The 23,315-nt window shown below is 38.2% G+C and overlaps 2 protein-coding genes across 7 annotated transcripts; one reads left to right on the forward strand and one right to left on the reverse strand.

Annotated features, from left to right (window-relative positions):
* Positions 1-207: 207 nt before the first annotated feature.
* Positions 208-6,423, forward strand: LOC127638928 (protein mono-ADP-ribosyltransferase PARP11-like). The gene is made up of 8 exons (XM_052120695.1): positions 208-367; positions 585-740; positions 827-947; positions 1,087-1,162; positions 2,503-2,575; positions 2,688-2,815; positions 3,069-3,220; positions 4,638-6,423. Exons 2-8 carry the CDS (start codon positions 585-587, stop codon positions 4,952-4,954), a joined length of 1,023 nt encoding a protein of 340 aa, XP_051976655.1. The 5' UTR covers positions 208-367; the 3' UTR covers positions 4,955-6,423.
* Positions 6,424-9,416: 2,993 nt separating this feature from the next.
* LOC127638927 (tripartite motif-containing protein 16-like) lies at positions 9,417-22,760 on the reverse strand. 6 transcript variants are annotated; one of them, XM_052120694.1, is made up of 8 exons: positions 22,534-22,585; positions 19,843-19,938; positions 19,606-19,728; positions 19,227-19,510; positions 18,571-18,804; positions 18,209-18,365; positions 17,297-17,356; positions 9,417-10,600 (listed from the first exon to the last, which is right to left on the reverse strand). In XM_052120694.1, the coding sequence occupies exons 5-8, from the start codon at positions 18,751-18,753 to the stop codon at positions 10,074-10,076; spliced, it is 927 nt and encodes a 308-aa protein (XP_051976654.1). In that variant the 5' UTR covers positions 18,754-18,804; positions 19,227-19,510; positions 19,606-19,728; positions 19,843-19,938; positions 22,534-22,585; the 3' UTR covers positions 9,417-10,073. The 6 variants fall into 6 exon arrangements, with proteins under 6 accessions (XP_051976654.1, XP_051976650.1, XP_051976651.1 ...); XM_052120690.1 differs by having other exon boundaries at positions 9,422-10,600; positions 18,571-19,510; XM_052120691.1 differs by having other exon boundaries at positions 9,422-10,600; positions 18,571-19,510; positions 19,606-19,731; positions 22,534-22,570.
* Positions 22,761-23,315: the final 555 nt, after the last annotated feature.

Below are 23,315 nucleotides of genomic sequence, written 5' to 3' on the forward strand. Positions count from 1 at the left end.
TGTTTATAGGCTTATTTTTAATTAATTTTTTTTTAATGGGTAAATACAAGGGCATAGATTGGCTTGGACATTTCTTAATGTTTTGTTATATTGAATTAATGTATTATTATTATTATTATTATTATTAAATAATAATAATAAACAAACAAACAAACAAACAAAAACGAGTTTAAGGATGATTGACGTCATTACATACGAAGGCGGAAGTAGCCCGAACAATAATAAATCGAGATTCCGACTAAACCGAAAGCGAGCATTTTAGACAGAACCCTTTATGGAAATCAGAAGAATGCGACATCTTTGACATTTATAGGTTCTAACATCATCTGAACTCGTAGCGTCAAGAGGAACCAAATCAGTTCGAAAGGTATTCATAACAGTACATTACACACACACACACACAGACCAAATTTCCTAACCATAATTTGATTTAGAACACAGAATATATTGCTAGAATGAGAACTCTAATTGTGAAATCAACTCATCTGCATAATCCCTTCTTGGCTTTGTCAGTTCAAGCTAATTTGCTATTGTCATGTATGATTTGTATGATATATTGTCATATTTGTGTATTTGCTATAAAGATGCACTCCACTGACAAGTGTTTTCAGCGTCTGGAGGGCTCAGAAGTGTACCAGAAAAGCCCTGATGAAGAATCATGTGACGAGGAGATGGACACAACCGAGGCAAAGTGGCACTGGTTCTTCCTTGCGGAGTGTGGCATCTGGCATATGTTTGAAGTATGTGCCGTCCTTGATATATACTAATATATATATTTTTTTTGCATCTTGCTGGTTGTGTCATGCTGTTTTTCTGTTCACCACAGGAAGTTCCGAGCACAGGTTGTTCTGTCACCAATGAGCAAATTGAGCAAAACTACAGCAAGAATCAGCATGGTTCAATGGACTTCTATACAGCTAAATATACCTATAAAATAGACTTTTCCGGTGTGTTACCTTAAAAAAACAAAAACAGAGATTTGTTGTATTTGACTAGATTTGTGGTCTTAAATGATCTGGAAACTATGGGAATGCATCTTTACCTTGATTTTTCTTTGCCATTTTTTCAACTGTGTAATATCACTAGCTATGAAACAATTAAATGTGACGACTGGGAAAGAGAGGCCAATCAGAAGAGCATTACAGTCAGCTACTGACTTCAGGTAAGCACATTTATGGGTTTTTCTTTAACTATGGGATTTATTGGCCCTGTGGATGGTATTATTCTGTTTGTATTATTATTATTATTATTATTATTTTAATAGTCCAATAGTTTACATAAATGTACCTCAGGAGAATTCTGTCTTTTTTTCCCCTGAACTAAAATGCCATTTTGACTACATATCATGTGTAGAATATGTATTACAGATATCTCCAATACAGTTTTCACTAGCTGAAATGCTAATTCTTAAGATCAGCAATTTAATTACTGCTGGTGAAAAAGATCATTATTGATATCATTACATACATCTGAACTATTAATAAAAGGTTGACATCATTGACAAAAATGGCATCATTACTAGTGGAAATACCCATTGTTGATATAAAACAATATTGACCCTAACTACCACTTCTGGAGAATCCAGGGTGTGTTGAGTGACTCCAGCCAGGTCTCCTAAGCAACCAAGTTGGCCCAGTTGCTAAGGAGGGTAGTTGCATGGGGTAACCTTCTCGTGGTCGTGATTAGTGGTTCTCGCTCTCAATGGGGCGTGGATCACAGAGGGTACCATGAGCCTCCACATGCAGTCTCCGTGGTGTCATGCACAATGAACCATGTGATAAGATGTGCAGATTGATGGTCTCAGAAGTAGAGGCAACTATCAATTATTATGTTTTTTAATAGTTGAAATCACATTTTTTACATCATGAATGGGTATTTCCTTGAGTATTGATGTCATTTTTGATATCAAGAAATAAAGGTTTAATAGTGGTCATTTTAATATTACTGAAAACAAAGCATTTTCAATAGTAGTTATTCCATTGCTGATGTGAAGAATTGCATTATAACTAGTGAAATTTGAATTATAGATACCTATAATGTTCATCAATTTATATTCTGCACATGACGTCGAAAGGCCTTGAGATATTTCTAAACGTTAGTGAAAAAATGAATTAGTGGACAAATTGTTTGATGTGTGGAAATGACAACACAACTGAGGGACATTTGTAATTTGTGTAAAAATTGTAATCTGTAATTGTATTCTAAATCATTTTCACACACTGTAAATATTCAAATGGTTTGTTTACTTCAGTCTTTGTTTGGATCATCATAGTTAAAAAATGCTATAATTATTATTATTGGTGGAGTTTTATATTTTAAGATGGAAAGTCTGGATGTTTTTTTTTTTCATGTGAACTTCAGATAAAATTATTCAAAAGGTTTGAAAATATTATACAACATAAAAGTGCCCATATTGAATAAACACCCTCATTTCATTTCTAATATACCGTTCACAACAGTGTATTACTGCAGTTGTGTTCATTGTCATTTTGTGTTTCACAGATTCATCTGTGATAACCTGGCTCTACCTGTTCCCAGTCACTGGGAGAGAGTTAATACAGATGAACCCTATCAGGTATAAAGGAGAGAGTGGACATGGAAGACTAGAAAGTATCAAATAATTTTTTCTGCTATTTCAGCAGACAGAAATACTTGCTACTCTGTGACTATGATTGTTTTCTCTTCAGCTGATCGCTCTATGTAGAGATACATTTGAGTACAAAGAAGTAGCTCGATTATACGAGAGAACCATGAACCAGCCTATCAGATCCATTCAGAGGATACAGAACCTGGACCTCTGGGAGTTTTTCTGCAGGTTGGCTTTTTTTTTACGTAATCCTTTTTCAAGCAGCAGTTGATACATTAGTACTGGGGCGGCACGCGGCTCAGTAGTTAGCACTGTCGCACTGTAGTAAATTATATAGTTTAGCAGTAATTATACAAATAATTAAAAAAAAATATTTTTTTTAAATGGAATAAAATCATTAAGTTGCACAGGTATAAAAGCTTTCTAATTATCGCTTTGGATAAAAGCATCTTGTAGATGAAGAAATGTAAATGTGTTATAGGAAGAAGGCCCAGTTGAGGAAGATAAAGTGTGGTGGAGACATTGAAGAAAAGATGCTCTTTCACGGAACTGGCCACAGCAATGTGCAGGCCATCTGCGCATACAACTTTGACTGGCGTCTCACAGGAAGTCACGGCGACGTCTATGGCAAAGGTAAAGTCCTCGAGTCTTTATTAAAAAAAATTAATATGTTCTTTAGGCACGGCAACATAAACTAAAGACTAAAACTTAATTATGTACATATGTTTAGACTGAGTTTTTCATCTGTTTTGTTGGAAGTTTATGAAACTATATTTAAAGATGTTGCATTATCTCATTAATATAGGGAGCAATTTGTATGGAACATTGAAACTTACGTTGTTGTACGTTTGGACAGACATGGATATATTGACTGCATCTAAAATGTTTATGTATTTACAGCTTTAGATGCGTGACCTTTAGAAACATATTTGAAACATTTTAAGATATAACATTTTTGTTCCCTTTGCCCTACCCCTAAAAATAATCTATTTTCATCCATATAAAAAAACATAGCAGTCAGATACTAGCAGTACTGCTACAATTTTACTTAATGCATTGTTTTACATATGTACATTTTAGAACTTTTAGCTATGCACATTCACATGTGCAAGGAAAAATGACATGGATTGAACAGGATCCAACTTAAGCAAAGGGAACACTAACCACCCTAATGGTGACTTTACCCACAATAACTAATTACAGTAAAACAACAACAATACAAATTAAAATAAGCTAAAATCTCAATTCATTCTTAATAACAACTGAATTCAATGCCCCAATAAGTTTCTTTTGACCAAACAAACATGCTTAAATTATTCAAGCACAAGGGCTTATGGGTTTTCCCACAGCCTCAGTTCAGTCAGGACCACTTTGGCAAACAAACAATTATACTTTGGCAGTATGGTTCAGTGGTAAGCGAGGAAAACACAACATTGTGGCAAAATATCCAAGAAAACGGAGGCTCCTGATATGAAGAGGGGCAGCTTGGAAGGTGATATGTCTGGGCTGCTTAGAAGATCTGGTCATGACGGCTGTTACCTGGAACATGACACAACAGGACAGAAGAGTGCACAAGAACAACAAGGCCAAAGCAATAAAACGGATGGACAATGGAGACTAATGCATATGGAAGGTAGAGCTGGGGAGATGGGTTTGTTGTCAAGGGCTTGGCTAGGCTGGAATGGCTGTGATGAAGAGACTACTGGGATTGGAGGAAGTTGGTCAGATTGGTGTCAGTTTGAATTGTTCCTAAAGAAGTAATGAAAATGCTAGAGGAACTTGCCTTATACCTGATGTAGCAAGAGGACTTAGGGACGAGTCGAGGGCCTCAAACGCGTGTGTAACAATGAGAAGAAAAGCGATGTGCCTGCTTGAGCAAGCAGCAGAGGGGTGCCAATATTGTAAAACAGCATATGTGCTGTTTTAATAAGAAAAAACATCAGTATATTCCTAATATTTTTGACAAGGTATTTCTTTAAATACCGCACCAGTATCGTAATGTCATCATACAAACGTTTGATATTGAATATTTTCATTTTTGTGTTCACAGGAAGCTATTTTGCACGTGACGCAAAGTATTCCAGCAAGTTTTGTCATTCGACTAGCAAGCACAACTTTATCCTGCAGAGACATGGTCTAGCGCCTGCTATTTTCCAGACTGAGCCACCTTACAAGTGCATGTTCCTGGCAAGGGTTCTCATCGGAGAATATACACTGGGTCACCCTCAGTACTGCAGACCGCCCTCTAAAGACATGAGCATTGCCAACTTCTTTGACAGTTGTGTGGATGATGTAATCAACCCTAAGATCTTTGTCATATTTGACAGCAACCAGATCTATCCGGAATACCTTATCGAGTTTTACTGATGTCAAAGACAAAACAACAACAGAAATCATCAAAACCATGGTAACAGCATTTCTTTCATTCTGATAAGCTTGGAAACTATGGACTTGGAGGAGTTATATAGCTTTGAGTACTGAAAGTGCTGAAATCAGAATGGATACTTTGAAAGTGCCTTTGGTGCAATACCACGAGAGGACATTATATTGTGGCTATAGGTGGGGCTAGATTAATGTTGCATTCTCTATATATTTTCGATGGACTGTATACATGTTGAACTCTATGGTTTGTATGCAATTTATTTAAATGTTAGACTGTGTACCAGTCTTTCTGGCTTCAATGGTTCTATTTTTCAACTAACAGGTATTGCATTCCATTAAGGCATTCGTTGCTAGTAAAGCAGGCGTTTACACAGCAAGTGTAATTTAAGATATGAGAATCCAGATGCATTATGATTAATTCATATGAAAATCAGAGTGACCTGAAAGTTTATAAACAGTCAAAAAGAGATACTTTGTTTAACCCTTGTGCGTTAATATAAAAAAACGTTCTCAGAATCCTTAGAGGACAAAAATGTCCACTTCAAAAAAACTGCCATAAAAATATTATATATTAATATTATTTTCCACTTTCACTGACTTGGATTTTTTAACCAGCATCAGTCCTGATCATAACTACTAAATATTCATTCATTTTCATGATTTTAACCCTTTAAATGCCAGTTTGTTACATAATGCCACTGTTGTTTTTTTAAACACGCACACAAATTTGTCAATACAGACATACAAAACACACTCTGATATCAATACCAACACACATTGTTAGCTGCATCATTTATTCAATTGGCCTGCAGTGCTCTATAATACAGCAAACAGAAAATAGGAAAAAAGCATGTATTTGCTCCATAGGCCAAACATGAGAAAAATGGCGCCATCTGGTGGAAATGTAAAAAAGAAACATTACTTTGAAGCCAGAGTTCTGGAATGAAAGCATAATATCATATAATTCATGATTTTATGCTTTAATGAAACTGGGATCAAATATTGCAGTTTCAATGTGGATATTTTTGTCCTGAAGGTCCTGAGTGTATCTATTTTTTGTACACAGTGTACTGTATTATAAATGAATTATAGTAACTGAGGTTGAAATATCAAAATTACCCCAACATATGCACAGCTTTGGCAATTGTATGCCCAGCCAAAATTATTTAAAAAATAAATAAATGAAAAAGACAAAAATGTCACAAAGGTAAAAAAACTGAACACACACCCATACCTCCATATTTAGGGTGTCAGGCAAAAATAAAATATGGAACATATGGAAAAACCTGCTGGTAGACAATGACTGGGTATGCAAGTTATGTTTTTGTTATTATTATTATTTTTCATAATCTACCTCTTCACAATTCTACCTCATTTCATTTATATACATTATATCTTAAAGAAAAGAAAAATGCAAATAATGCATAAAGTGCAGACATTTATTAAACTATATAGTTTAATAAATGTCTGCACTTTATGCATTATTTGCATTTTTCTTTATACCAATACATATACACAGAATATATTGGTATATTCTGTGTGTGTGTATATATATATATATATATATATATATATATATATATATATGTATAGAATATACCAAATAGGAAAGATATCCAAAGTCACTTATGGAAATAAAGACTTAATGGGATGTCTTACCCAGACAATTTAAATTATGTCACTATTTACTCAGCCTCATGTTGTTCGAAACTTATTTGACTTTCTTTTTTCTGTGGAACCCAAAAAGAGATGTTAGGCAGAATGTTAGCCTCAGATGCCATCAAAGTGAATGGTGACTGAGGCTAACAAACTTTTGTGTTACACAAAAGAACTAGCCCACAATGGGTTTGTGAGTAAATGATGACAGAATATCAGATTTTTGGGGGGTTAAACCGCAGGCATATAACACCCTACCCTTGCATTCCTATAACTTATTTATTTTAAAAATCCATAAACTTAATATTTTATGGGCTTTATTTTCATGAGCATGCAAAGTGCACCGCTACGAGAAACAACCATGTGCTCCATGTGGTATGTGTTCTTATCTAAATTTCATGAGAGCTAATTCTAAGTGCAACTTTCGTACCAGCACAAAGCGCAGGTGAGCGTGGGTGGAAGTGTTTGTGCTATTTGTGGGTTTATGTATGCAAACTGTAGGTGTATTGTATGTAAATGAAGTGGCGCAAAGCACAATTCACTATTTTCCTGAAAAATTGGTAATTGCGCTAATACGTTTCAAAAGCAGGTCTGTTCAGTTCCTACATTTGCAGTTTGGAGATTCCACCAGCAGGTGGTAAAAAAGAAAATGTCCAAACTCGGAAAATATAATGAAACATCAAATGATGTCCCTGACGATCAATTTATGAGATTTGTGTTAAACTTTCTAGAAGTCATGGTTTATTTTTCAATGATTATTATTGTTTATATTTACAATTGTATTTAAGGTCTAATATGTATTGGTATTTTTGTCAGAGTGATTTTTAAGTCACTGCAAAGGTACCAGTGAAAGAAGTTGGAGAGGATAAAATGTTTGGATTTAGTATGTTTTTTTTTTTTTTTTGACCATTTCGTTATTTTGATTATATTTTGTTTCATTTGTAGTGTAATTTAAATTAGGAAATAGTTTTTGAATTTACATTTCAATACATTAATTTAATTGTTCAAAATAAAAATTGACTGGTAGAAGTGAAGTGTGTGCCAATACAATCACTATATACAAGCCATGAATTGTGTGTCAGTGGATGAAAATGATTAATAATACTTACATTCCCTATAATTTAATGAAGCGTACATACAAGTCCTGACAAGAACATTTCCTAAGCATTTAAAAGGAACATGCCCATATTTCTATTATTCTACTTCAATGCATTCAGTTCATTTACACTACCAACTTCTTATAAATGGGCTGTCTTTGTATATTTTGCTGGTGCTTGAGGGAATGGACTATATAATAGGACACAGACGCTGCAATAACCGGAGAAGAACCTCCAAATTAAATTGCACTTGATCCACCGCATTAGTACGTTGTGCGCACAATTTCGCCAAAGCCACTCGCCCCTAGACTTAACGCACGGTTGCACGGAAATACCAAAACTTCATGACCATGCCCGCTGACTTTGTGCTTGACTTACGGCATAGCGCTGCACTTAGCACTCTTAAAATGGGCCTCTAAGGGTTAATCACTCAATCAACTGAGTAAAGTCAACTTAATAGGGTTTTCAGTGTATTTCATTTATTTGTTATAATAATATGCAGTGATATGACTCATTATTTATATAACTTAATTATAAAAATGCTAACAAATTAATGTATTAATTGTAACAAATTTCCAAGAAAGTCCCCCAAATAAAAATAATCCAATATATAAATGATTCAATAATTATAAATAGAATTGTAGTGGCAAACAAGTAAAGCATTAATAAGACAAAACAAAAAGTGGCTTTAGAAGGCAATATATTGTTTTCAACTGTCATTGAACATAAGCCTGTCATTGGCTTACAGTCCACAGCAATCAATTTTACTAATGAATTCTTCAGTCTGTCCGAGGTAAACTTATTTTAAAGGATATTTCAAGGATGCGTCTGTACACATGCATCAAACGGACACTTTTGGAGAATCTCACTTTGGTTGTGTTGTGTCATAAACAGTGTTTGTAGGTTAAACATAGTTTGAACCTAAGAAAAACACGTCTCGAGACCCCTGCGTTAAAAGTTGCGCTCCATCCAGCTGTGTTTGATATTAAAATATCTCATATACTATTGAGTCCGACTTCTGATAGGACTATCAAAATTTTCACTGATTATTAGATTAATCTAAGCAGACTTTTGGATTCCACACTCAGGGTGCATTAAGAGGTCAAACACCATTTGTAAGAGCTTTCAAGAGTTTATAAAAAAGACTGGAACAGAACACACTTGTGGCCAGATACAAAAAAAATAAAATGTTTTGCAAAAACTGTATTTTTTTGTTCTGGTTCAGAAGTTCTACAGCCTCCTTCCAAAAGGTGACCGGTTAGAACAAACTAATAGAACAGTTAATAATGTTCTTTTAAAAGTACTCTGCATTAAGGGGTGGGTGAAATACCAATTGTAGTATCGCCAAATCTTGCAAGAGAAACAAGCCCAAAAAAAGAAACTTGCCTCACCAAAATAAGCGAAAATAAGCAATAATTTTTTTTTTTTCCAGTGTGGCGGATTTATCTGCATAGAAATCATAACAATTAACAGTTAAGTATAAATTTAAATACAAATCTGATTTTGACTCAAAACCCGCAGCATCAAATCTGTATTAGCGCATCATAAAGGACAATAACTCAGTGAAGACTTGCTAACAACTGAGAAATCGGCTTTTTACCTCTAATAATGTTTTCCTTGTATCTGGATTATCCGTGCATGTATATTTCTACATATTTCTACAGGTCTTCATTCAGAAACTGTGACATCCACAACAGGCAATCAGGCAAAGAAATGTGTGATGCAGCAGTTTCCTTCAGGATTAAAGCATGTGTTTCATTTTTGGCCAACATGAGGTGGTGTAGATCCTAAAATGTACTGTGATAAAACCTTTGGTCTTTAGTTTCATGAAAACATCGGAACATAATTATCCCATTATAACGGTTACCAGCATTCAGAAATAACGCGTAAATGTGTTCGTTTTCCTTGAACCATTTTTAGTCCCTGCTTGTGGCACAGGACACCTCCTGGATGCTACTCCATGAAATAATTACATGAGACTCTTCACATCAGCTTATTTAGATGGATAATCCACTATTTTATTAATCATCTGTTGGACTCATGAAGCAATGAGTTCATCGTATTTTGTGAGTTCTTTACACTTAACTCCTACAGATGTTTCATGGGGCAAGCTCAATATTTCGGTTTAACAGAATGAATAAAAGTTAGTAAAAACTCTTCAAAGCAGATGGGAAAAGGGTAAAGAACACTGCTCTCAAAAATGAGCACACAATTGGATCAGTATCTGAGTGATCCAGTCTCAAGAAAGAATAACAATTCAGCAAGCACTTGTATCTAGAGCAGAAATGTTACTTCATGTAGCTCAACGCCGATAAAACCAAATTATTAGTACAATCCCTGTAACATTTGTATTAGATCTTACACAATTTCACTGTTGATTCTTTACAAACTGCAAACCCAGGATAGAGAGGTTGAGTGAATGTGGTCTGAACTCTGTGGATGAGGGTCATTGTGTCAGAGACGCTGTAGAAGGACAGAGTTCCTGCACTGTGATCCACATACACCCCTATTCTATAGGAGCGCAACACTACAGGGAGTTCAGTGCGTTTGTTATTGTGCCAGAATGTATATCTGGAGGGGGAACAGAACAAACTCCAGGATTGATCATTATATCCAAATCCACACATAACATCCCATCCCTTCCTGCTGATGCTTTTATATGACACTGATATACGCACATCACTCCCACTCAACTCAACCTCCCAGTAACAGCGTCCACACACACTCTCTCTACACAACACCTGCAACCAACTATCAAATCTCTCTGGATGATCAGGATACTGCTGGTTTGTGCCAGTGTGTGTAGCCACTCTGTTCTCCTCTGACAGACGGAGGCGTTTATATACTGTGTTTGGATCCAGAGTATACTGTTGGGAATCTGGAGGACATAAGAGAGAATGTCATTTTTTTTAACACTTCATTATACAGAATTCTCCATTTCCTTTGGATTGTTATTTATATGAATAAAAATAAAAGGTTTATTGCTCGGGTTAATAAATGCTATGAGATCTTATAACAAAACATTGTAATAATAAGCCTTTGTGTGTGTGTGTGTGTAGGTACAGGTTTAACCTCTATTGTGGGGACTAAATGTCCCCACAAGTATAGTAAAACATAAGATCACCTACATTGTGGGGAAATAGCTTAGTAAACATACTAAATTATGTTTTTTTGAAAATGTAAAAATGCAAAAAGTTTTGTGTGAGGGTTAGGTTTAAGGGTAGGGTATAGAAATTATCGCTAGATCCGTATAAAAGCCATAGAAGTCTACAGAAAGTCCCCACGATGATATAAAACAAAGCACGTGTGTGTGTTATGGGGGTTATGTTTTGCATACATTATGGACACCAAATGCCCTGACAAGGATAGTAAACCCTGTAATCACCTACATCCTTGGTACCAGCCAACATTACCCACAAGGAAATATGTTAAATGTGCACTCAGAAATTTCTATACTAATCCTCAATACAAGTTTTACTCCTAAAGAAATAAATATATATATATATATATATATATATATATATATATATATATATATATATTTTAACATACTGTACGTATAAAATTATTAGCACTCACATAAGATAAAGACTCCAGCCATATCAGTAACCTTAGGAAAGATGTTTTGTTCGACATGGAGAGGGTCCCCTCATGGGTGTTGACATGATATAATGTCATGACTAATCAAATACTACTTGCATAATCTCAGTAATCACCCTGTTATTGGACACTTTGGATTCATGGATTTAACCAATTATGGTGACTGTGAATAGTGAATTTCTACATCGTCATTGCTAACTGAAAACTATTGCGTTTGGATAATGCTGCAGGTCCCTAGATGAATGAATGAATGAAAAAACTTTATTAATCCCGATAGGGAAACTAGTTAACACTGATATACGTTAACTAGATGTCAGTGTAAGTCCAAGATGACATAAAAAAAAGAAAACAAAATTGAGTGCAACTTCAAAAAACATCCTAATTAATGTTTTAATAAAATTAAAAAATGCCGAAAGGTTTCTGTGAATGTTAGGTTTAGGAGTAGGTTTAGGGTTCAGGGTTAAAAAACAAAATGTCCCTTTCGTAATTCACTTCAATGCTGGAACAAAGATGGGAACAGCCCTTAAGATGTCATGAGGTCTGAAGCCCAACAGAATCACAACAAGTTATGGCTGACCAGACCTTTCCTTGTGTTTTCCTTCCTCCTCCCCAGGTGAAAGCATTATTATCGCTTGTAAGACATGCTCCTAGATCTGGCATGCAGCCTTGTCCAGCAGAAATGTTCTGGCAAAACAGACCATGAGAATCACATGCTCAGCAGGCCGCTGCCATTATGAAATGCTGGATTGGAGGATTTGTTGTGGTAATGATGGAGAAGATAGGCCCCTGTTTTCCTATTTTCAAATAACGTGTTGTTCTGAAAGAGGTTGTGATGTGAATGAGGCATTTCGGGGAGTAGCCCTGGACTTTCTGTCTTTCTCTCTTGTTTGAGAGTCCTGTCTCGTGGAGTGTGAGCTCTCACGTGGACCAGTTCCCCAACCTAGGGAGCAAAGAGGCCCAAAAAGGTACATTTTCTAGTTTTCAGTGATGGCAAACCAACGTGTGGGGTGTTTCATCAGCACTCATGATCTCCCTTGTTAACATCAGGAGACTGTGAGGCTGTGGAACTCATCTGGACTGCTTTATGGATGAGCTGCGACTTTGTGGGAGAAAAGATGGTCATTGCACTCATCTCACCTTTTAAGCTGTGAAAAAAAAAAACTGACTTACTGTAACTGTCTCCCCCTGCGGCTCACACTTTAGAGCAAGTCAATCACATTGGATGCCTTGCTAATGCCCCTCAGCCAGGTTTACAGGGCATGCATGGCACCATGTGATGTACAGTACAATTTACACTGTGATAAGCACCACATGATGTCTCACCCAATGCACATGTTGGGACTCTTATATTTGATAAAACAGTTCATATATACAGGTTCTGTGCCTTCTACAGATTGGGGCCCATGAATTCTTGCCCTTGTATGTTCACATTAAACAAGCAAGCGTTTGAAGATTGGATCAACACTGGTTTTCCGGCCAGCGGAAGCACACCTGAGGAGTTCACTGTAATGTGGAGAGTGAGCACTCGGCTACAGCTGCTGAAATTTCAAATGCTGTTTAATGTTTGCCACAAACATAACTGCCACAAAATCCACTGTTTTGAAACAATTTCACCATTCATTATGACTTGAACGCTCTACCCTCACTATCAGACTTAACTCAATCTCTCCAAGTGCTTTGGGGCATGCGGACACTATGCAATGTACAAAATATATTGTCACAAGCACCTCAGGTTGTCTCCATTGTACAGGCAGGGGCCGCTCAGTCTGCCCCCATAGCTCACACAGGGAAACAAGCATTAAGTGTTCCCAAATCAAGTCCTGTCTCTGCCCCCATGGCTGAGTACCTTGGGGCATGCATACACATTGCCACAAGCGTCAAGCACTTTGTTCCTGTGACTGGGCCAATGTCTGCCCACTTATCAGATTGGTAGCAGTTCCCAATCGTTTGAAAACGGTAATTTGAACAATAAAGCATGGTTTTGTCATTCAATTCAGATGATATACAAACAGATAATGTCTCAAATCCAGCCAGATTTGAAGGACGTTTACTTTCACATCATCACCGCTGATGCACAGGCACTTTTTCCAATTCGATTTTAGGGGGGCAAAGCATACCAGTTTTGCGTCCATCCTTTCAGTCTTTCTCTGGCACCACACATTCACAAAATGCATGGATGCAGCTCTGGCCCTCTGAGGCTCCAAGGCATCCGTGTTTAATTATCTTGATGCTTGGTTGGCGTTAGTCCACTAAGAGAGTTAAGGGCTGAGAGTCAACTTAGACAAGAGCTTTTTGTTGCCAAGGCAACAGACTTTGTATCTAGGAATGGAGCTGGATTTGCTGGCGATGCAGGTGCACCTGTCTCCAACCTGTGTTCAGTCATTGCACTATTGCCTCGAGATATTCAAGGAGGGTATATTCACCCTGCGAGAATGTTATAAAGGCTGTTGGGGCTAATAATTGCAGATTCCATGATCATTCCCCTTGGCCTGCTGCACACAAGGCCTTTTCAGTGTTTGAAGTGCTCTTCAAAGTGACACGTGAATGCTGCAGTCTTGTCACCATGGGGTTGTGACAGGTTTGTCGCCACAAAGTGGTTACCACAGATGCCTCCTCCGTGGGTTGGGGTGCTATGTACTAAGGTCATACTCCCAGCCTACTGGGTTTAGACAGGCCAGGGGCTCACATGGTTTGTAAATTGTCTGGGGATTTTGGTGGTGCTATTGGCACTGAGACATTTTCTTCCGGCGATTTGAGGCAGCCATGTCCTCATCCAGACAGACAACAGAATGGTGGTGTCTTCCATCAACCTTCAGGAAGGTGTGTTCTCTAGTGCCATGCTGAGGTTTGCACAACACACTCTCCTGTGGGGCAAGATTCTCTTGTCTCTCGCTTTATGTGCAGAGTGCACAGGCTGAGGCATTTTTGCCCTGTCAGTATCCCCTCATGAGAATTGTCTGTGGTGTTGGAGGTACACTTGGGTGCTTTTTGTGAGCCCTAGGTATCAGTTTCTGACTCCTTAATCTGCCCTGCTTCTGGCATTGTCATCGTTTAAGAGAGTTGGTGACTTGCATGCCCCAGCAGTGAGTCCATCATGCATGGATTTTGTTCCGGGGTTATTGAAACCTTGCTTGTGTTGTTTCGCCTGCAGGTGTTTACTTTGCAGTCCTTCTTTCCTCCCCCATTTGGGTCCAATGAGAGTTAGAAGTTGTGCTGTGCCCTGTTATATCTTTGCAGGTCTATCTTCATCACACTAGCCAGTGGCATAAGTCAAAGCAGCTGTTTGTGTGCTTTGGTCGCCGCAATGTGGCTTATTGGCTTGTGGACACAATTTTGAATGCTTATGATGTGCGCTATTTTCATTCGCCTATTCTATGAGGAGCTTGGCATCCTTGTGGGCTTTGGCTAGAGGTGCATCCTTGGAGGACATTTCTATGGCAGCACGTTGGGCCTCTCTGCATACTTTTGTTAGATTTTATAATCTCGATGAGGATTTAACTCTTGCTTCCCATGATCTGTCTGCTGGATCACAGGTGAACTTATACAAAATGTATGCTTGTCACATTGATTGAATGGTGTTATGGTATACGTACATTTCCCAATGCATCACCTCGATGCAGGGTCGAAGTTAACTATGGAATGGAATGTCTCAATTACATATGTAGCTCTGTTTCTCTGAGTAGGGAACGAGGCGCTGCATAGCTGGCCATTCTCCATGGTTGCTGCACACGCTTGTGCCTTTTGCAGAAAATCTGGTTAGATGACGTAAAGTGGAAGCCTACACCTGGTTTATACCCGATGCAGCCGCTTGTTTGCGATGGTTTGTGCGCACGGAGTGACATCATAGATGTGGTTGCCCGGCATTTTCTACATTCGCGCACATGCAAATTTGTATAACTTTTATTGTGGTGCTTGTGCAGTGCTTCAATCCCATTGGAAGAATTCGAGAATAGTGGCAGGGCAGATGCCTTTGCTTTTGAGGCAATGCAAAACAACTGCAAATAATGTTAAAAGGACAACGATACAGTTAAATTATCTGTTGCAGCTCCTTAGTTGTTCACATTCAGAAAGACAACCCTATTTAACCACTACCTTTTGTAAACTGAACAAAAAGGTCTAAACAAACTAAAGTTTAGTTTCATTAATATATGGCTAGGAAAATGTGAAACAAAGCAAAGTATCTTTGCTAAAGAAATTTCTTCACGGCTGTTTCTTGCTGGATTGGCTGACATTTTCTCTGCCCTGCCATCTGTCATTTAGAAGAGTGCAATTGTTGTGTGCATCAAGAATAAATGCCTCGGGCCACCGAGATCTGCACGCAAGATGCACTGCGGCACCAGGCAATAGTAAACAATGCTTTATAAGGAGCCCATTGCATAGCTCCTTATTGGGAATATCTTAAAGAGTCCTCAGCCAATAAATTTGCATGTTTCTACAGGTTTAGACTAGGGCTACACATTTAATCAAAATAAAACCGTGATATAGAAATCGTGATATGACCTTGTGCGATTATTAAACCGCAAAAGGCTGCAATTTAATTAAATAAATAGTCTACTCGTGCCATTCGCTTATAGGTTTATGCTCGCTGTTCTGTCCTATATGTATTGTGTTTATTGCATGCATTACAGTGTTTTCATAGCGGTTCTGTGGTCCACAACTCCATCTCCTGCTCAGAGTAACAGATGTGCTCCGAGAGCAGAGCACATTAAAACATAAGCCAGAGATGTCCAGTTGGTCATTCTCGATAACATGCCAAAAGGAAAAGAGAACAGAGAGAGAAACAACCTTAAAGGATATTTCACCAAAAAATTTAATTCTCTCATCATTTACTCACCCTCATGCCATCTCAGATGTTTATGACTTTCTTCAGCAGAACACAAATGAACATTTTTAGACGAATATCTCAGCTCTCTAGGTCCATATAACGTAAGTGGAAGGTTATCTGCATTTTAAAGCTCCAAAAAGCACAGACAGTCATACTAAAAGTAAACCGTTTGACTCCAGTGGTTAAATTAAAGTGTTCTAAAGCGATACGATCACTGTGGGTGAAAAACAGATGGATATTTAAATCCTTTACCCAAAATTTGTTTACTTCTCTTCAATATGCGTCCATGAGGGGATCCAGTTCACGCTGCCTCTTGCGTGATGTAAGCATGCATTTCAATCTTGTTTACTTGATTCTGCTGTTTAAAACAGTATTATTTGTTTCTATTCATTTATTTTAATTCCTTTCTTTGTTCTTGTTTTATTACTGACTTGTCTTAATTACTTGAGAACTTGAAACAATACTTACTGTATATAGTTAACAAATTAGTAGTAGTAGTAGTAGTAGTAGTATTGTATGGGGAATCATCAAATCTCATTGGAAGATCTTGCTATTATAACATTATGAAAAAGTAGCTCTCATTCCATAGAAGGGCGAGCACACCTGTTTTAACTTTAATTTAACTTTTGCATAATTCCAACTTAGTTTGGCCTTAACACGTAAATATACAATTATATTGTTTATTTATTTGTGGCTGAAGTGAAAAAGGTCTCAGTTTGTTTCATATTAAGAGGAATCAATTGTGACCCCTTAAAGAGAAGCATTAGTATTTTTATTGGCAGTAGAACATGAGCAAAACATTACAAAATTTTGGTCAAAAGGAATCACTTATTCATTTTTTTTTTATATCATATTGCAGTTCAAATCGCAATCACAATATATTTCAAAATAATTGCAACATGACTTTTTGTCCAAATCGTGCAGCCCTACTTCAGACCTTGTGACCACCTGGGGGTGTTCCCAATGCATCAGCTCTGACGCAGCTTCTTGTTCCCTACTCAGGGCACCAGGGTTACATATGTAACCGAGACATTTATTATAAAATCAAAAAAGACAATGGAAAGTCTCCATCATGATAGAAAAACAAACGTATGTGTCTGTCTCGCTGTCTGTCTATTTGTTTGTACGTGCTTTATTAGTAACACTTACATTGTAAGAACTCGTCTCTGGTTTCGGGGCCTAGAGTGGGAATGATCTGGATGCATCTTACTATGGAAACCAACAGACATTTTCCAAGTTCACATTTTCATATAATCATCAAGTGCAAAGTACCATCACACAGGCAAGAGTGCTATTGTTCCTGTATATCAGCACTGCTGTGATTCGGCCATAGGCACAAGGCCGCAGGTAATCACAGCCGTGCTGATACATGGACAGAACGATTGCGAGTGTGAATTTTATTCAACAGTTCAATGAACAAGTAAATAAATATGCAAGGAAAAACAAAGGAGCATCCCAAAAACACTCTTGTATGTGAAAATAATGTAGCATCATTGTGGTAGTAATCGGCTCCGAGAGATCATGGATTGACAGACAATGGCGATGTTTTTTACTTCATTAAAATCCACACATTCACTAACACTAACTCTCAACAACAACTCCCTCATAACACACCACCACATGGCCTAAATGTGTAATGACACTGGGATGAATCAAAATCTCCACCTCTAGCTCTCTACACTGCTCTTAAACTTTAGTTTGCAATGCCACAAACACAGCAGAGTGATAGAAACAGTAAAGCGCTCCCGTGCTGTTATGACTTATATTAGCACTCTTGGAACAACCTCTTGTCCAGTCAGATTTGCGGACTGGAAATCAATGTTGTAAAAAGGTAAACATATTTGGCCTCCCCCTTGGGAAATATTATAAAATACATGATAGAAGTGAATGGAAGTAGAGGTGGAGAGGGGGAGCTGGAGGGATGTTGGAAGAATGGTCACAGTAGTGAGGTAAGCGGCTGTTTAAATGTCCCTGTGTTGGGATTGACAAGATTAAACAGGATTATACTTTCAATTGATTTATTTTATAATTTTGAACATGAATAAATCTCCAGTAATTTACCTCTACCAGATAACTTTTCTATCTCCTCTTTGCAGAAATCCTCAAGTTTCCCTCTTAGCAGAGAGACAGATTTTCCCACATCATCAAAAGAGAGGCGAGAACTGATGCTGGGAATGTCTGTAGATTCAGATAGAGGAACAGAGAGAGACTGGAAACTCTACAAACACACAAAGACAAACAGCAGATTCATAATACAAATCATCGTGATAAAACATATTGTAATGTTAAAAATATTGCTAACATCATAAACATTACTTGATTAATGTGTCGGTGAATTTAGTAAAAATCTCCTGCAATATCAGGGTGTCACTTAAGATCAAGTCAAGTCGGATCACTGTCCTGCATTAATAGAGTTCTGTTACCTCTAGGAAATGGATGTGATCATGTGTGTGTGAAATCTGATCCAGCTCAGCGTCTCTCCTCCTCAGATCAGCAATTTCCTGCACCAGTCGCTCTAAGAGTCCTTCAGCTCGACTCACAGCCGCCTTTTCCTGATCTCTGATCAGCTGTGTCACCTCAGAACGCCTTCTCTCAATGGAGCGCATCAACTCACTAAAGATCCTCTCACTGTCCTCCACTGCTGTCTGTGCAGAGCGCTGTTAAACACATGTATCAGTTAATGGCGGTCATGGAGGCGGCGGGAACCGGCTGAACAGTAAATGTATGGTATATATAATGTATATATAAATAATATAAATGAACTTAAAACAACATAAAACATAAACAAACACACACACACACACACACACACACACACACACATACAGTACGGCCGCGTGCGTCTCTCGAATGCCACACCCTCCTCCTCATCACACACCTCCCCTGCCTGATTCAGGCCGGGTGCCACTGGTCTGACTAACCACAGCCCACCCCCACACCCCCCATCTCTGGAGGGGAGACGCCTTTTCGGCCATTCTGTCAGCCAGTGGTGCACCCCGCTTCCTGGGAAGCTGGGGGAGAGATGAGGAGAGGTGTGGGGAGACACAAAGAGAGAGAGAGAGAGGAGTGAAAAACTTGCTCGCCAGTCCCCAGACACGCCGTCACCCGGTCCTCAACCGCTCCTCCGCCCCCTGGCGGACGACAGCTCACTCCTCCCCGGGAGACAGCAGCAAGCTCTCCGACCCCTGGTGGAAGGAACTGCTCCTTTTCTTCTCGGTAGACGACAGCAGATCCTCCGGCACTCGCTGACAAGCAGCGACCCCTCTGTCCCCAGGCAGACAGCCACGGCTGCTCCTCTGGTGGACGGCAGCGGCGAGGACTCCACGACAACGCATCCCTCCTCCATCCTGGGTTTTGGCACCACTGTAACAGTTAAAGGATGGGAAAGGAGGAGGCGCGAACTGGCTGAAGAGTAAACGTAAGGTTTAATGATATAAATGTAACATAAATAAACACACATGCAGCGTGGCCTTGTGCATCTCTCTCTCGAACTGGCATCTCTGGTTCCCATTTATCTTGCTCTCCCACTGATCATCTGATTCAGCGCCAGCCGTGCACCCTCATGGCCCAGTCACACCCTCCTCCTCGTCACAACACACATTACAATCATTCCATTTACTCACATCTGTCAACTGACTGACTGCAGGAGAACCATAAACAGAGTCTGAAATTGGAAGCAGTTGCTCAAAACTCACCTTATGAGACTCCACAGTCTTTCTCAGCTCTTGAACTTCTTTCACTCTCTGCTGGATTATCTTCTTGAACTCTTTCTGTGTCTTTTCCAACTGTTTCTGCAAGACAAAAATACTGGGCACATCACTCTTGCTTAAAAGACATGTAAGAACTAATACTGTTTGATTTCGTTGACATCAAATGTGTCTTGATGAGCCAAATTTGAATATTTGCATGAGAGAATATTTAAAAGCCAAATTTTCATCGAGTAACACTGTGTCTTCTTACATAGATATTATTATGACCTACTACATTATCTACTACACTGCCTAGTCAAAAAAAAAAAAATGCTGTTCTGATTTTAATAAGCAGGCACTTAAGAGTCTATGATTGGATCATTATTGCAGTGATTAATATGTTTCAGCTGGCAACAATTCTTTTAACCCTAACTGATGCAGTGTCTAGCTTCTCATTTCTTAAACAGCCATGTCGGAAGACGTATCTCGTGGTCGTGGAAAAGACGTTACTGTGTTTCAGAAGGGCCTGCATCAAGCAAACAAAACAACTAAGGAGATTGCTGAAATCACTGGAATTGGGTTAAGAACTGTCCAACGCATTCTGAAGTCTGGAAGGATAGTGGTGAAATGTCAGCTACGCAGAAGAAATGTGGTTGGAAACAAATCTTAAATTATTGTGTTTGGAGATCACTAAAACGCTTGGTAAAGTTACATCATAAAAAATCAACAGCAGAACTCACAGCTATGTTTAATAATGAAATTAAGAGCATTTCCATACACACAATGCAACAGGAATTTACAGGATTGGGACTAAACAGCTGTGTGGCCACAAGAAAGCCAACTGTTAGAAAGGCTAATTGGAAAACAATGACTTCAGTTTGCTAGGGAGCATAAAGTTTGGACTGTGGCGCAATGGAAAAACATCATATGGTCCAGATTTACCCTATCCCAAAGTGATGGCCACATCAGGTTAAGAAGGGACGTGATGCACCCATCATGCATAGTGCCCACTGTACAAGCCTCTGGAGGCAGTGTTATGATCAGGGGTTGCTTTAAGTGGTCAGGTCTAGGCTCAGCAATATTATGCTGCAATAAAATGAAGTTAGCAGACTACCTGAATGTTCTGAATGACCAGGTTATCCCATCAATAGATTTATTTTTTCCCTGATGGCACAGGGATATTCCAGGATGACAATGCCAAAATAATTCAGGCTCAAATTGTGAAAGAGTGGTTCAGGGAGCATGAGGAATCATTTTCAAGCATGAATTGGCCACCACAGGGTCCTGACCTTAATCCAATTGAAAGTCTTTGGAATGTGCTGAAGATTTTAGGGAAAATGAATGCAACTCTGGATGGAAATAAATGTTGTGACGTAGCATAAAGTTATTGAAACAATGCCACAATAAATGTATGCCATAAACAAAGCTAAAGGCGGTCCAACTAAATATTAGAGTATGCTACTTTTTTTTGGCCAGGCAGTGTATAAATCTCCACTTTCACATTCTTCTTTTGTTTTTGGCGAGTCACATTTTTTGTGGACATCACTACCTGCTTTGCAGGGAGGTGAATTGATAGTAAAAAATTATTTAAATACTGATCTGTTTCTCACCCACACCTACACAATGTTGTTACCCATTTACTTGCATTGTGAGGACCTATATTTATCTAAAAATCTTCGTTTGTGTTCAGCAGAAATAAAAAAAGTCATACACATATCACATCTTGGATGGCCTGAGGGTGAGAAAATTATGAGGGAAGTTTCATAACTAACCCTTTAGGTTTTTTATATACAGGTTCGTGGAGTAACGAAATACAAGTAATGTGATTACGTATTTAAAATACAAAATATAAGTAACTATATTCCACTACCGTTACAATTTAAATGATTTGTTTTTAGAATTCAGTTACATTCAAAAAAAGTATTTTGATAACTGAAGAGATTACTTTGCCTTTTATTGTCATTTGTTTCATTTAATATTTATTGCTTTCAGATTGAAAACATTTATAAATATAAATGATGTGATCAAAAGTGAATTTGAACATCAGTGAAACACTTTCTTATGATGTGTTACTACATTCATACGAGCAGACAGAGAAGTAAGTTTGGAGTAAGTTTGGAGCAGAATAAATTGAAATAAACCTTGTGTAAATTGTTAGCTTTATGCTAAGCTAAAACGCTATTTCTAGCCATTTTATATGCACGTTACCAGGCACGATCTTTTGTTTTGTTTTTTATCAAGAAAATTCATGTTAGATCATCATTTCTTTTTTTTCTAGAAAGACCTTTGATATTAGGGCAAAAATCATATTCTTACTAATCATTTTTGTATTGTTTTCCTGTAAAAATATGCAAAAATCCATAAACTAAGATCAGTTTGATTGATCTTGTTTTAGAAACAACACTGCATAAGATATTTGGGTTTTTCAGAGAATGTATTTTTAACATCTGTATTTTGTGTTACTGAGTTTTTATAGACAAAACAAGGGAAAACATCTACCAGTGCTGAAGAAGTAATCCAAAGTATTTAGAATACATTATTGCCATTGAGTAATCTAACGAATTACGTTACAAAATACATTTTACATCATATATTCTGTAATCTATAGTGGACTACATTTCAAAAGTAACCATCCCAACCCTGTATATATATGCATTTCTGTTTGTAATTACATGCATGTCTGCTCTCAGTTCATACCTGTTTATCTGTCTCTGTTGCAGCTGTTCCAGTGTCATGGTTTTTGTGCTCATCCATTGTGCACGGAAAACAAACACACTGCTGATCAGTACGACAGTAGATATCCGACTGTTTATTGGGATTACTGTCTTTTCACTGTATCTACACCCAGTTAGAGAGAAGGTCAACAGCTAAACAACTATAAACAGTCCCATGAACTGAAGAGCTTCCTGGTTCCGTGTTGGAGAAATGCGAAAAGGCAGTGCAGGAGTCAGCCGGTAGAGGCCGCTCAAGCACTGTTTTCTGTTTCAGTCTGTGGTTGTAGGCTGTCTTATGGCACATTCCACGAATCGAATTAGGTATACTTTTTAAAAAGTGTTGTGTGCCAGTTCTTTTTAAGCATTTGTTGCACAAATGTCACATATTTACATAGATAGCAAGAACCTGGGCCAAATGTGTAAATTAGCAGTTAAATCTGGCCTAGATATGGCATGGCTAAACACATGTGGGCCAAACTTTCACCATTTATGTTTTGTCAAAGCTTTCGAATTGGAGGGAATTTTCTCTTAGGTCACAACTGGCATTGAGGTATATGGCTCAGATGACAACACATAGCTGAGAGCCATATGTGGCCTGGCTATGGCAAGCCATGGAAAACATTAGGGCAGTGGTGGCTCAGCGGTTAAGGCTCTGGGTTACTGATCAGAAGGTCGTGGGTTCAAGCCCCAACACCACCAAGACACCACTGTTGGGCCCTTGAGCAAGGCCCTTAAACCTATCTGCTCCAGGGGCGCCGTATCATG

Source organism: Xyrauchen texanus, chromosome 47 (genome assembly GCF_025860055.1).
Source record: "Xyrauchen texanus isolate HMW12.3.18 chromosome 47, RBS_HiC_50CHRs, whole genome shotgun sequence".
Lineage (NCBI taxonomy): Eukaryota > Metazoa > Chordata > Actinopteri > Cypriniformes > Catostomidae > Xyrauchen > Xyrauchen texanus.

Coding starts and splice junctions, on each gene's coding strand:
- LOC127638928 (XM_052120695.1), top strand. CDS start 585: ATGCACTCCACTGACAAGTGTTTTCAGCGTCTGGAGGGCTCAGAAGTG. Junction 741..826: donor GCATCTGGCATATGTTTGAA/GTATGTGCCGTC, acceptor TGTTCACCACAG/GAAGTTCCGAGCACAGGTTG. Junction 1,163..2,502: donor CAGTCAGCTACTGACTTCAG/GTAAGCACATTT, acceptor TGTGTTTCACAG/ATTCATCTGTGATAACCTGG.
- LOC127638927 (XM_052120688.1), bottom strand. CDS start 22,590: ATGGATGAGCACAAAAACCATGACACTGGAACAGCTGCAACAGAGACA. Junction 19,939..22,533: donor CAACAGAGACAGATAAACAG/GTATGAACTGAG, acceptor TTTGTCTTGCAG/AAACAGTTGGAAAAGACACA. Junction 18,366..18,570: donor ATCACATCCATTTCCTAGAG/GTAACAGAACTC, acceptor GTGTGTTTGTAG/AGTTTCCAGTCTCTCTCTGT.